Source organism: Pongo abelii, chromosome 17, assembly GCF_028885655.2.
Source record: "Pongo abelii isolate AG06213 chromosome 17, NHGRI_mPonAbe1-v2.0_pri, whole genome shotgun sequence".
NCBI classification, from domain to species: domain Eukaryota; kingdom Metazoa; phylum Chordata; class Mammalia; order Primates; family Hominidae; genus Pongo; species Pongo abelii.
Genome location: NC_072002.2, coordinates 31634981 through 31650402, shown reverse-complemented (window position 1 = coordinate 31650402; position 15422 = coordinate 31634981). Strand labels below are relative to the sequence as shown.

The 15422-nt window shown below is 40.0% G+C and overlaps 1 protein-coding gene across 10 annotated transcripts in view; it reads right to left on the bottom strand.

Annotated features, from left to right (window-relative positions):
* Positions 1–7489: 7489 nt before the first annotated feature.
* DLGAP1 (DLG associated protein 1) overlaps positions 7490–15422 on the bottom strand; it is a 972556-nt gene continuing 964623 nt past the window's right edge. For 4 of the 10 annotated variants that reach the window (XM_054537686.2, XM_054537687.2, XM_054537685.2 and 1 more), the window contains exons 9-10: positions 14571–14723; positions 7490–11468 (exon numbers count right to left, since the gene is read on the bottom strand). In XM_054537686.2, the coding sequence (XP_054393661.1) occupies positions 11259–11468; positions 14571–14723 (363 nt within the window). In that variant the 3' untranslated portion in view covers positions 7490–11258. Of the gene's footprint in view, positions 11469–14055; positions 14724–15422 lie in introns of those variants that run through there. The other 6 variants (XM_054537679.2, XM_054537681.2, XM_054537683.2 and 3 more) reach the window with 3 other exon arrangements.

Below are 15422 nucleotides of genomic sequence, written 5' to 3'. Positions count from 1 at the left end.
TCATTTTCTTTACTTGCTTCATTTCTATCAAGTTAAAATTTTGGTGGCTAAATGCACTTCAAGTACCTTTTTTTTCTTTCTGTTTATTTATTTCGATAGCTTTAGGGTTACAGGTTGTTTTTGGCTACATGGATGAATTGTATAGTGATGAAGTCTGAGGTTTTAGTGCACCAGCCACCCAAATAGGTACACTGTACCTGATATATAGTTTTTTTATTTTTCCCTTCTGTGTTTCCTGTGTCTATTATACCAAGCTGGATGCCTTTGTGTACCCATAGCTTCGCTCCCAATTTAAGTGAGAACATACGGTATATGTGTTCCATACCTGAGTTACTTTACTTAGAATAACAACCTCTACTCCAGAGACTAACTTTTTAAAATGCTGTCCGCTTTGCCCTGGCTACCAGGAAGCCTAGAGAGACATTTCATATTCATTGGCCACAACTCAGGGACCCTGGGGACCTGGGAGTTTGAAGATGTTATTTACCAATTTTCTTTTACTGTCTTTCAGTCCTTTTTATTTGTTTGTTTGTTTTCATTTAAAAAGTTGTTCGGTTTTTTTATGCTTTTTTTTTTTTTTTTTTTTTGATTCGGAGTCTTACTCTGTCACCCAGGCTGGAGTGCAATGGCACAGTCTCGGCTCACTGCAACCTCCACCTCCTGAGTTCAAACTATTCTGCCTCAGCCTCCCAAGTAGCTGGGATTACAGGCGCCCGCCACCACGCCAGCGAATTTTTGTATTTTTAGTAGAGACGAAGTTTTACCATGTTGGCCAGGCTGTTCTCGAACTCCTGACCTCGTGATCCACCTGCCTCGGCCTCCCAAATTGCTGAGATTACAGGTGTGAGCCACCGCACCCGGCCATATGCTTTATTTATTTCTTATTCCTTTTTTTTTTTTTTTTTGAGATGGAGTTTCACTCTTGTTGCCCAGGCTGGAGTGCAATGGCTCAATCTCAACTCACTGCAACCTCTGCCTCCTGGGTTCAAGCAATTCTGCCTCAGGCTCCCGAGTAACTGGGATTATAGGCGTCTACCACCATGCCTAGCTAATTTTTTTATATTTTTAGTAGAGACGGGGTTTCACCATATTGGCCAGGTTGGTCTCGAACTCCTGACCTCAGGTGATCCGCCCCCGCATTGGCCTCCCAAGTTGCTGGGATTACAGGCGTGAGTCACCGTGCCCGACCTATTTTTTCTTTTTCTTTCTTTCTTTCTCTTTCTTTCTTTCTTTTTCTTTCTTTCTTTCTTTCTTTCTTTCTTTCTTTCTTTCTTTCTTTCTTTCTTTCTGTCTGTCTGTCTGTCTTTCTTTCTGTCTGTCTGTCTGTCTTTCTTTCTTTCTGTCTGTCTTTCTTCTTTTTCTTTCTTTCTTTTTTTTTTTTGACAGAATCTCGCACTGTCGCCCAGGCTGGAGTGCAGTGGTGCGATCTCCGCTCACTGCAACCTCCGCCTCCCGGGTTCAAGTGATTCTTCTGCCTCAGCCTCCCGAGTAGCTGGGATTACAGGCACCCTCCACTATGCCCGGCTAATTTTTTGTATTTTTAGTAGATACATGGTTTCACTATGTTGGCCGTCTCTTGAACTCCTGACCTCGTGATCCACCCGCCTTGGCCTCCCAAAGTGCTGGGATTACAGGTGTGAGCCACCGCGCCCCGCCCTATTTCTTATTTCTTCTTATTATTTTTAAATTTTAGATTCTAGGGGTACATGGCAGATTTGTTACATGGCTATAGTGCATGGTGCTGAGGTTTGGGTTTCTAATGATGCCATCACTCAAGTAGTGAACACAGTATCTGACAGGTAGTTTTTCAACCCCTTTCCCATTCCCCACTTCTTCCTTTTGAAATCCCAGTGTCTATTGTCACCATCTTTGTGCTCGTATGTACCCAACATTTAGCTCCCACTTATAAGTGAAAACATGTGGCATTTGGTTTTCTATTTCTGTGTTAATTCTCTTAGGATAATGGCCTCCAGCTGCAACCGTATTCCTGCAAAGGACATGTTTTGTTCTGTTTTGTGGCTGTGTGTTTTATGCTTTAATTCTGTAAAGCATTTTAAAGTCTTTTTAGAAATAGAATTTCATTAAAAAAATAAGAAGAAGAAGAAAAAAACAACAACTGCCAAGCCTAAGAGTTGGTGTCCTGTGGCATAAACCTCACCACTCAAGTACTTCTGCTCTGTCTGCTTCCTGACTGGTCCCACATGTTGAGCACCTGCCCTGTTCCATGGAGGGTTCTTATGCCAGCATCTGAGGTGTGCGCAAATAGACCCAATTCCCAGATGCGTTCACATAGGGCGAAGACTGTGCTTACTTCTTCCTTCAGTTCTAGTGGCTTTATCCTGGGAATTATAGAAAAGATTGCACTAAAACCACCTCCCCTACATATTTCTAGAGATACACTCCCAAGCCTCATTGAAAGCCAACTGGAAGATTGGAAGATTCTTGACTTTTTTTTTCTGTTTTGTTTTGTTTTGTGCTGTTTTGCTTTATTTTGTTTTTTTGAGACGGAGTCTTGTTCTGTCACCCAGGCTGGAGTGCAGTGGCACAATCTCAGCTCACTGCAAACTCTGCCTCCCCGGGTTCATGCCATTCTCCTGCCTCAGCCTCAGTCTGTAGCTGGGACTACAGATGCCCGCCACCACGCCCGGCTAATTTGTGTGTGTGTGTGTGTGTGTATTTTTAGTAGAAACGGGGTTTCACCGTGTTAGCCAGGATGGTCTTGATCTCCTGACCTCGTGATCCACCCGCCTCCGCCTCCCAAAATGCTGGGATTACAGCCACCGTGCCCACCCTTTTTTTTCTTTTCTTTTCTTTTTTTCTTTTTCTTTTCTTTTTAGCATCTCTTCGAATTTACTTTCTGAATGCTTTGTTTCATTGTTTGCAAAGGTAGGTGCTAAAACTTATCCATGTTTGGTGAAGTGGAAATCAATGCAGCGTTTTTGGAAAGCCATTTGATAATATTTAAAAACAAAAACGCATATCTATTTGTCTATGAAAAGAACCTATAAATGCACTTCCACATGTACTGAAGATATATTGTAAAACGATTTTCACTGCAGATTTTTTTTTATCATAGCAAGCAACAGAAACAGCCTAAATGTCTATCAATAGATGGACTAGATAATGTATTATGGCTCATTCATAACATGGAAATGTATGAAGCCATCAAAGAGAAAAGGCAGATCACAGTTTTCTGCAATGGAAGAATACATTACAAAATAAAAAAGGCAAACAGTAAAGGGAATGTGTATAGCATGCTACCTTTTTGTGGGAAAAAATTATATACATAATCATAGATAAATGTAGAAGGATATACATACAATAAACATACAAGATGTACATACGATAAGCTGTTCAAAGATGTTCAGTATCACAGCAAACAACTAGAGTGTAAAGTGGTGCTCCTGTCATTGTCTGCCCTTTTGTTGTCTTTAAAAATTTCATGTGTACTTTTTATCAGCAAAAAGAACACAACAAATAAATGGCTTTGTCTTGCACGCATCACACATGTATGAACAAAAGATCTGGTGTCAGACTGAATTCAAATGCTAGCTCTGTCACTTGCCAGGAACCTTGGGAGCCTCCCTAAGAGCTCTGTAATTCACTTGTAGTGACTACCTCATAGCACAGGGTTACCATAAGGATTGAGCTACAGAATACACATGAAACAGTCCAGCCAGGGCACAAATGGATAGTAATAATAATAATAATAATAATAATAATGACATTTAACATTTATTTAGTGCTGACCATGTACCTGGGTTGTTTTAACAGTTTTACATAGATTAATTCATTTAATTCTTATAAAAACCCTAGGAAATGGGTACTATTTTCTTCCTAATTGTACAAATGGGGAAAATGAGGCACAGAGAGATGAACTAACTTGCCAAAAATACACAGCTAGTAAAAGGTAGAGCTGGGATCAAACCAGGTAGTCTGGCTTATCTAGGCTCTTGCCCGCTTACAGAATGGCCCTGAACCTGCTAGGCAAAATTTTAAGGCTGGTTAGAGAGTGAGTGAAGCTTTCAAGAGAAATGCTGGAAATATTTGTAACCATCTTATAAGCTCATGGAAATGCTTTCCTATCTGACCCCAAACCAGAATGTGATAATCAAAATGCCACCTGGGTGTGTCTGATGGAGTATGTGAGGACTTTCCCCCCTGTCTTTGTGACTCTGGAGTTACTGGGGAATCACTACTTTGGGCTGAAGCCAACAGGGATCATGGAGTAGGGAGCCCTGTCTTTTATGCATCTACCATCCAACAGACAAATACTTAATAGGCATGGAAGACCTGCCCTCTTAATGAGGCTTGTCCCAGTGACATGGTTCTGTCAGAAGGACTTATCTCAAGAGGTGTATTGAGTTTCTCATGGCTGCTGAGACCTGGCATTTTCTTTTAGGTAAGCATTTCTTTAATATTTAACCCAAATTCTCTCAGTTGAATATTTAACTGAATTCTAATGTGTTGTCTTTGCTAGAAGAATAGTTGGTCATTGGCCTCCTCACTCTATCTTCAAATGAAGTGCCCTTGAGAACATGATGAGTTTAGCCACTGATGGATCCTTGAATAAGCTGATGCCAAAACATCTTGGGTCCTCCTTGGTAGAGTGTTTTCCTTTCTTTCTTTGTCTGCAGAATTACCCAGAATTATCTAAATAATCATTCCCCACGTCACCATTATTGACGAAGTGATTAACCCTCACTTGAATTCATTTTGGAAATCCCCATTTTCCTGTGCCAACCCCTCTCCACTGTTCAATGTTCCAAACTATTGATCAATTTTCACTCTCTCTGCAAGATGCCCTGGATTTCATTTTGAACAACCTGCTGGTCAAGGTATCCCTGGTGCATTGACTCAAAACTAGACACACAGGCACCAGCTCCTTGGAAAGGATCCCTCTTCAGTCATTCCAGACTCATTTCCTTGCTTGACTAATGTTAAGGAAAAGTTCAGGAGCCCTTGAGTTGCTTTCATGTTTGCCAAACTCAATGTTGGAAGTGCCAGGCTCACCAAGACCTCCCAGGTATTGCTCCGGCCAGCAGCCAGGCTGCAGAGAAGAGAAAAGGTCAACCCCTCCTCAGTAAAGGAAGCAGGACTTTTTTCCAGGAGCACGTTGAGGGGGAGGGGCTTCTCAAGAAATACGTCAAATTAAACCAAACAGGAAAGGAAACTAAGGGTAAATTATTTAAACTATCCCCTTTTCACTTTTGCTCAAGTACTGTCTTTGAAATTTGCTTCTTCTCTCACTTGGGAATTACAGACAAACATCATATTGGCTGAGGTTATAAAGCATATTAGATTTTATTCTAGAAAGGAAATGGTGTGACAAATCTGGTATTTTTTAAAAATGTCACATATAGCAGTACACATTTTCATATAGCAAGTGTTTATTCCCTAAGACACACACACACACACACACACACACACACTTAGAATATTTTTATTGAAATCTGGGGAGATGTTTCTTCGACAATACCTTATGGGGACACCTATTGTTTCTTCCAGCTCCTTAAATGTTTCTGCTTACTTTTCATAATTGAAACTGCTCAGAGAAAGAAGGAAGTGTTCATCAACTGAAAACTATGTATGCAAGTCTCTGAAGGGTAGCTACGCTGGAATGGTTTTTATTTGTAGAGCATTGGTCCTCAGAAGCAGTAAAAGCATCTGGATTTAAGACTACAGAAATCTGAAATTGTTGCTTATAATCTCCTTGTAGAGTCAACAGGAAGAATGTATTTTCCCCCTCTGTAACAGAAGAGAAAACGCAGGCTCTGTTTGCTCCTACTTCCCCTTTTCCAAAGTGAAAGGAAGAGTTTTTCAACTGAAGAACCTCTTCATTGAGATCTCAAAAGAAGCTTGTTAATAACACTAATTTATCTATCGAGTTTCCAGATGAAATTAGCACCTACTTCTTCAAGAAGACAGACAAGAAGTGTGAAGAGGGAATGTGGCAATCGTAATCGGCACTAGTGAAAATATTTTGCCCCATGAATAGCAACAGTTCAATCAGCTGCGTGGCAGAGCTTGAGCTGGCATTTATGAAAATGTTTGCTTGCTCTCAGCCATTTTCTCTAAGTTGAGGCCTGTGCTCATTTACAAAGAAGACCTATTGGAATAATCCCTTGGCTGTCTAAGTCGAGACACAGGAATCAGGAATCACACTGGGGCTTCACATTCCTGTGATTTTCTGATGACGCCTTCCTGGACCAGCAGCAAACCCAGAGGAGAGCGTAGGACTAGGGGGTAGCATGCTATTTCCCCTCTCTATGCTTTATGGGAGAGGATGAGTGACTTACAGTCACTGTAAGTAAACTTGTGCTGGTAATTGAATTAGAGCTGAGAGAGGGTTTTCAGACAGGGCCACTAGTTTGTTTGCAAAATGAGTTGATTCGATCTTGGCTTAGCAGCTGCGAGTCAAACAACCTATTGAGCAAACCCGAGGTAAATTTCAGCACGCTTTAGTATCAATGGCATTCGAGAATGAACACATTCAGACGCTATGATTTTTAAGATGTCATTTATTTAAAGCAAAATCAGTTTATATTCTCAAGGGGTGAATTTCAAAGATATAAAAAGAAAAGTCATGTTCAGAACAAACAATTTTGTTCAATTTCTGTATAAAACCTAAATTACATTTTTTTTTTTTTTGGAGGGTGGACTCTGCGATATGGGAAATGGCTTCACTGAAATTCAGATTTCTACATGCAAAAGCTAACTCATTTTGTTTTGGGATTAGCTAAAATGTTTAAAGAGCCCCGATGAGACAGATGAACTAATTTGTGAAAAGGCAAAAAGTGTAATCACGGTTCAGACTACATGAATAGTCAGTGCATGAACCAAAGTAATGAAGCCTTTGTAACCTCACAGAGATTCAGTCACCTGATCATTCCTCTTTCAAAGCAGTTTCAAAAGTACAGTGTGTTATTCTGGTGACTGGCATAGGTCTTGCTTATGTACAAAAATCAGAAAAAGTGGCTCATGTGCTTACTAATTTCCAAGGTTGTTGCACGTAGGTGAAAAGTTGGTGGGGATTAGGAGGAAGCACTGTGGAAACAAGTTTTAGAGTTGCGGAATTTTCAGGCAAGTAAGTGCAAGTCCACATCATAAAAAATTCTAATTTACCCTTTTTGGGGGTCAATTTGTAATTTTTTTTTTTTTTTTTTTTTTTTTTTGAGACAGAGTCTCGTTCTGTCACCCAGGCTGGAGTACAGTGGTGCGATCTCAGCTCACTGCAGCCTCCACCTCTTGGGTTCAAACGTTTCTCCTGCCTCATTCAGCCTCCCGAGTAGCTGGGATTACAGGCATGTGCCACCACGCCTGGCTAATTTTTGTATTTTTAGTGGAGACGGGGTTTCACCATGTTGGCCAGGCTGGTCTCAAATTTTTGACCTCAGGTGATCCACCCACCTCGGCCTCCCAAAGTGTTGGGATTACAGGCGTGAGTCACTGCGCCTGGCCAAATTTGTATTTTTTTTACATAAAGTAAGGTTTACAAATATGACCTAAATGAAAACCAGATAAAATTGACAATGGCAAATAATTGCCAATTTTAAATGTGGCAAAAATGACAGAGACGGCACTAAAGGAGCTCAATAAAGCCTTGGGTTCTGGACTCAAATCTGTCTTTTAATAATTGTGGCACATTGGGCAAGTCACTAAACCTCAGTGAGGCACAGTTTTTCATTATTGCAAGGATGGAATGAAAGCTACAAAGCATTTTTCTGATTTTCCCTACACTTGAGGTTGTGTAGGAAACAAAGTGGATGAAATGTATGCAAAGAAATCAAAGTAGGTAAAACTGACATCAATTTGCACATTTGAAAGGCTTATCACTCCTTCATAAAATAGACAGTTATTCTCAGCTTCTGAACTGAAACTTCACGAGTGGGATTATCAGAGCAAAAGGACTTTTTAGTTCTTCGGTATTGAAACCCCTTTAAACAGGATGTAAGTTCTCCCTACGTCATCAACAATGAATAGCACATGTGCTGTACAGTGAAAGTTAGAATGATACGCTTCTTAATTGCAGAAGTATTCCCGTCAAAAGACAATGAGTTATATTTTGGAAGAAGTGGGACTCTAGTAAAAACACACAGACCTGAAAGCAGTGCATTAATTATTTTATTAATTTCTTCTTTTTACATTATGGGAAACATTCATCTATTTACAATTTTTTTTGTTCACACACAATCTAGGTAAATAAGCCTATGAAATTCCAATTCATAAAGCCATAAAAATGTTCCCCACCCCTCCATCTGAAGGCTTTCAAATGAATCTTTTTTTTCCAAACCAAAATAATTTTTAAAAATTACATTTGGGAATTCAGATATGCTAGTGATTTACATTCCAGTTATTTAAAATATGCATCTAGACATGTTTTAAAAAAGAAATGGTAAATTCACAAGGATAAGGCTTAAATGAAAGTGGTAATGCACAGTAAAACATTAAGGAAACATCTATAAATAACAGAAATATATTACAATAAATTAGTTCTATTTACCATTTCAAATATTAAAAATCTTTAATCCATTTCTTCATCTCTCTTTACAAAAAGGTTATGTGAATTGTATGGAAACATCTGCAAAAAATATAATAAATACTTAATTTCTTTGAACGTTTTTTGATGTGGGAGACAAACTTCTTTTGTAATCCCCCCCTCCCCAAGAAAATGCCCAACACCTTTATACCAAAGTTAAACAAAATAAGTAATTTTTCAGGGTACATACATTTTCCATTATGAACTAAAAAACATTTCTACAAATTACATCAAAAAGAACAATGTCACAAAGGTTATGCTCATGAATGTCAGTTTCAGGGGTCAAGCAGCATTGTGTGGGGTCATGTTCTAACATCAATAATTAGCTTTTTATAAAGTGTTTGTACAATTTAAATTGTGTTTTCAAGGAAGGCAAAGATCATGATGCCCTGTAGGCCTTGAGCTAAAAGATTTAAAATTCTTACCAAAAATAGCTTATGAATATACAAATACCGTTCACTTAGACAAGATAAACAGACCTTCTCTTGTCTCTCTTTAAAATATCATGGGCTAAATTAGTTTCCAAAGAAAATATTGTAGGATGATCTTGAATCGTATTAGAAATCTATTTCTTAATCCAAATCTTAACTCAGCCTCAGGGCACGGAGCTATAATTGTGAGCGTGGGTCTTGGGATGAACGCTGCTTCTTTCATATTAATCTGTGAGTTCCAAGTCATTCTCAGTATTGAATGTGACCATAGGCTACCCAAGTGGCAGTTGGCCCTACTCGATGCAAGCTTTGTGTGACTTTTAATTGCTGCTACAAGGTAAAGAAAAGGTGTATTCTTTTTAAAACTAGCAAATACTTGAAGCTCAAAATCTCTGTATGCTCCAATTTCACAAAGCACTCAAAGTGCTTTGTTCACCCTAGTTAAAAGTTGGTTCGTTGGTTTCAAAATAAGTGAGTAGCCCTTTTCTTGTAAACCACAGCAGTAAACATTTGTGCCCTGTTTATAAAGGTAGCTCAAAGCATCGATGGCTCTGAGAGGTAGCGAATTCTCTAGTGGTTTTAGAATATGTCCGTGAAAATATTTGTTGCTAGAACCCATCACCTCTCTTAATTTCATAAGTAAAATTAAATTAGCACCTGGCTATGAGAATGTATTATTTTAAAAAGTTTCTCTGGTGCAAGCATGTTTGATGTATGTTTTTAAAAGTCTTTCGTTTTTAATTTCTAATGCTTTAGGATGTGAGCTGGACATAAAATGCCATTGATACTTAAGATTGCCACATCCTAAGTGTTTAAACCACGACGAGTAAGGGCATTTAAAGACAACTTGAGCTAGACACCGATGAATACTGCCCATCGATCAAGACTAAAAATCTAAATCAATACTCTCTGCCAAAAGCCTTGATTTCTTTCAGTGTTTATGAGTCATGACTCCCTCCACCTCTTCATGACTGTTGACCCTGGCAGGTCGAGTTTCTTCTCTCACTACCTGGAACCTCAAGATGACAGCGGCAGCTCTTTTGAATGAGGCAGCATGTCTATTGGGGCAAAAATTTATTTTAGCCATTTGACATAGGACAGAATCCTATGCTAGATATTACTGGACTCTGTAGTAGTGAGAGGAGGCGAAAGGAGAAAATATATCTGAAATATGAACTACTTGGGTTAAAATAGACGGATGTGTAGCATTCAAAGGGATGGTAGGAAAACCCAAACTCTTCTCCGAAAACAGCCTTGCTGCCATTTACAGCGCTTTATAAGCAGATATGTACTTATATATGTGGAATCAGGTAGGCCCACCTGGATGGACACTTAACAAATTAATAGAACCGACACTTTCCCTTTAAAAACAGCCGCCACGACAACAATATAAATATACACAGTACAATAAGAGTTGAGAAAACATTTCAGGTCTAGATTTTCTTAATAATAGAACAAAAAAAAATCCCTTATGTAGTATCCTAAACCATCAGTGCCTCCTTTGCCTTGCTTCATGTTATTGCCTTTCAGAATAGATTAATTTCCCTGAAAGATCGAATTTACAATCTTCTGCTGATTGAGACATTTGAAGCTGTGATTGATGAAGTAACAGTGAGGCAGTTTGTGCAGCTGTGAGTGTGCAGGTGCCCCCAGCACCTGCAGATTTCGCTTCTCCCATCCTTGCTACACATCCAGGTCCCCCACCCCCAGGCCAGGCTTGGTCCCCTCTCTTTGTGTCCCTCATGGATTCCAGTGAGATGGTGTGATTTCTGAGGCTGGGAATAAAGTGCTCCATCTGCTTTTTAAAAAGAATAACCATTTAGGGGAAATAAAGGGAATCGGAGGCCTAGTTTCTTTCATGTGGAAGACGGTAAGTCCCAAAGGATCACCCTGTGATACTGGATTTCTGAAATACCCTATGGTTTTATATTGCTGAACAGACTAGCTCGAGAGAACTGAGGATGGCGGGTGACCTAAAGGCATCACTTCTACACAGGTGGGTTTGGCTTTGCCCAGAAAATAAAGGGTTGGATCTCAGTATGAGGCAGGGTGACGGCATCAGGACAGGGGGCGAAGCTCGGTGAAGAAGATGGGCAAACGGGTACGGGAAGTGGGGGGCTAAGGGGGGACTGGGGAGCGGCTCCTGCGAGATGGACAACTACACCACGACAGTGGAAGTCACTGAGCTCGGAAACAGACGGGCTCGGAGGGGAAGAGGGAGCCGGCAGAGGGGTGGCAGGGGGAGGAGGGGACAGATACTTGGCGGCGGCGGCCGGGCTGCAGGGCGCTCAGAGCCGGGTCTGCGCCTCGGGGATGTAGATCTCGATGCTCTCGGCGCTCTCGGTGGCCGAGTTCTGGCGGACGGACGCGGCGCGCTTGGCGGCCATCAGGCGCTTGCGGGCCTCCTGGCGCTGCGAGCTCTCCAGCGAGCGCTCCCGGATCAGCGGCGCGGGGCCCTTCGCCGGCTTCTTTGGCACTGGAGGAGGGGCCCTTCTCTCCTGATCAAAGCAGAAGGTTCAGGACATTACACAGCTTCTCAGGACAAGCTTGGGAAAAACTGGGATAGGTCAGTAGTTAGAACACACATTTTTTACCTAGGGGTGGTTAGTTCTGATCTGCACACTGCATATCTACTTTTTTCTTCATTATTCTGGCTTGGGTATTCAAAAGATGCAGAAAAAAAAAAAAAAAAAAATCCCGGTAAGCTTAAGGCCCAGGGTAAGGCTGGGTTGCAGAACTAGGTCTCTCCAAGGGAAGGAAGTGGGTATTTTAAAGGCCCCCTGCGGAAAGCCTTTGGCTCCCAGCACATTGAGTGTGGTTCTCTCTGGAGACTCCAAACTCCTCCTGGTGCCAGAGATGGGCCAGGAAGCAGCGGCTGCAGCAGCATCTTAGAACCCCAGCATCCCCTCTAAGGATGCAAGTCACCGGGTGCAAGCTTGGTTCAGAGCTTAAAAATATCTCCGCCCTGTCCCCCGCCTACCCACCCTCCCCTTCCCACCAAACCTAAATAAACAAAGGAGGAAGAAGAGATATCAGATTGTGTTCTTTAGCTTTGTTGGTGCTACACCAGGTTAGACCCTTTTGCACACCACACACGAACACACAAGCAATATACAATATACAGGATCACGGGAGAGGGAGGCCATTGATATTTCCTACACTCGAGAGTTGAGTCAGTTCCAAGGTGACTCTGACTAGGGGCCTCGGGGTAACTGTGGTGGCCCAGGAGGCAATTCCAATCACATGGGCAGAAACTGTGCCATGAAAAGTCGACACAGGATGAAAGAGGTCATTCCTCTTATCAGCAGCAAACTATGAAACGAGAGGATATTTTCAATGCCACTGCAAAAACAAAAGACAGTCATCTCTTTGGCATTAAAAAAAAATGCAGCAGGAAAGAATGGCATCTAGATCACAAAGGATTTTTAGGGAAAGAAGGTTGAAGTTGTAGACTGTGAAAGGGCACACATAAAACTGATGTTTTCATTTTAAATAAAATACCCTCCATTCTCATAAAACGAAGCGTGAACATTATCTTAAAATATGGTTTCGGGGATTCTCCAAAGAGTACTCTGTGTTTTAACACCCATGCTCAGCACAGCAATTCCTCCCTGCTTGCCAGAGCAAGTGCCTAATTCAACTTCTCACCCTGGAGCTGCCCCACCGGCTGTCTAAGGTGGAGTGTGTGTGGCTTAAAAGAGAAAAAAGGAGAGCCTGGAGTGCAAACTGTATTCTCCCAACTCTGATTGTGCTTGTTCATTTTTCTCCTTAGGTTCATGGGGTGATGAAAAGCTCTGATCATAGGCAAAGTCCATTTAAAAACTTAAAAATCAAGCTAACTAATGATTTACTATGTAAATATCAATAGGTTACATATATCAATTCTTAGCATCACTTCTTTTAGACATTTTAAATCTTCATTGTGGAATAACTCAGTGGATATTTTTAGAAATATGAATACTGAATATTTTTTAGTCATTTTCCTTTCCTTATACATTTTCATTTTTTAAACAATGATTATTATTATTATTATTATTGAAACAAGGTCTCGCTCTGTCACCCAGGCTGGAGTACAGTGGTGCAACCACGGCTCACTGCAGACTCAAACTCTCCTAGTTCAAGCAATCCTCTCACCTCAGCCTCCCAAGTAGCTGGCACTACAAGTGTGTACCACCATGCCCAGCTAATTTTTGTACTTTTTGTAGAGACGGCGTTTCACCATATTGTTGCCCAGGCTGGTTTTGAACTCCTGGACTCAAGTGATCCACCCGCCTCGGCCTCCCAAAGTGCTGGGATTACAGACATGAGCCACCGTGCCCGGCCAACAATGATTATTTAAAAAAATAAATAAATAAAAAATAATTAGATGGATCAGCTCTGGAAACTAAATTACCAGTGTGTGTGCATTTGTAGTGTTTTCTTAAAATAAGACTGATTTTAAAGCTTATCTAGCAGATAGTTTTAAACACAGATTAAAGAAAACTAGATTGGGTACAAATGTTTGGCTTCCCAAGTGAGAGGCCACATGTACATCAACAGTACTTTCCAACTTAATACTACAACCCCCATTTTGATGGTGACAGAATTGGAAATGGGGGACAGTGATGAGAGCATCACCCTCCTGTCACTTACAGATGGTCTCTTGGGACTAGATTTTTCCTAGGAGCCCATTGACCCCAAGAACCCTGAAAACATGATATGCGGTAGCAGAATGGATTAGATTGCTGTTAGCTTTCTGGTAGGTGAGGAGACATGAAAAGAACAGGGCCACCAGCATTTCAAGGGAACAGCCATTCCAATTTTCAGAGGGTGATTCTCTTGGAATTATTTGACCTGAGGCCATAGGAAAGCAAAGGGTTAAAAAAGTCACGTTTGACATGCCAGCCTGGGGAGCTGGACATTGGATACCTGTGTAAACAGCCTCGTGGAACACCATAATCAAATGTGAAAATTACAGTTGATTAATTAAAGTAAAAGAATTTAAGTCTTTATTTCTAAACTGTTGCATGAGGACCCCAGTGAGCAATATTCCCCAAGGCAAATCAACCAAAAGCAAAACTCTTTAAAAAAAAAAAAAACCCAACATTTATGTAATTACTGTGAAACTTTATGGTATATATTTTTAGACTTGAACAACGTAATTTCTTTATTACTATATTTATGAAATGATTATCAAAGTCAGTTATTTTTCAGGGCATCCTATTTTTCTTGAAAACACATCCTAGGGGTATAAGGAAGTTGAACTCTTGTTCTATGGATTCATGCACTGAAGATGTCATTTATTTTAGTTTAAAAAGCAAAATGGAGGCAGTTCCTTCCAGTGACTAAAATGGTTTAACTTAAAGTTTAATTAACAAAAAAAGCCACATTCCCATTTTCCAATTCACAAAGACAGGTTTTTCTTTAAAAATATGCCTGAAACATATTACAGATAATATCCCAAATGATTACTATGTAAACATTGTCATTACAATGAAATTAATATGATATCAGCTCCATTTCACATTGTAAACAGCAGGACTGAATGCAGAAGCCTATTTAGACTGTCCAGTGTTTGTGCAGGTTTTTAAATGAACCATACAAAATCTACATTGTTCTACCTTCTTGTCAAGAGGATCCATCTGTTTCCAATTATTGGCCTTTAACTGATGAAGTTCATCAAATTTCATACTAATATTTTCTATGGACAACTGCAGCATATCCCAAAACCCCGCCAAATCCTGGGAGGTGGGTCTTGGATGAGCATTAGGATTCTGCACAAGAGAAAGAAAAACATTCATGCTTTAGAGGCAATTCTTGACAAACACAGGGCCAAAAAGGCATTTTCAAATATTTCAAACAACATAAGGAGGACGAGTTCCTTTTGGTTTTCAGACACGAGGTAAAAGTGAGGTTACAAATGTTAATTTTATGCACTCATCCGTTTGAGTCAGTGATTCTCAAATGTCAAGGTTGTAAAACTCTTCTGTTGTGATACCACATCTATCAATTCAAGATGGTATGGGGGGAAGGGTCTAAACATATGAAAAATTCCAGAATGTGTGATCTACTACAGGACACATTTTAAAACACCATATTTAAATGAAAATGCCATTTCTGAAAAAAAAATACAGTGTATTATTATTAGAGTTTGCATTCGACTACATGCCATACAATTTATTCAGAGAACAGATAAGGAATCTAAAATAAGATTAGTTTAAATATTCATGTTAAGTAAAACACAAATGATTAATAATAAAATATTGGATGTTCAAAGCACTATGTGTTTAATAATTAAGATGTTTACTAATACGGGAAGTAATTTTATCATATGACTGCTTTGACAAAATCATTTGAAAATTCATTCATTTTAAATTGACAATAAAATAATATAGCAAATGTGAGAACACATTATCTCTACATACAGATATCTATATGTCTGTAATGATCCATTTGCTAAGTGATAGTAAACA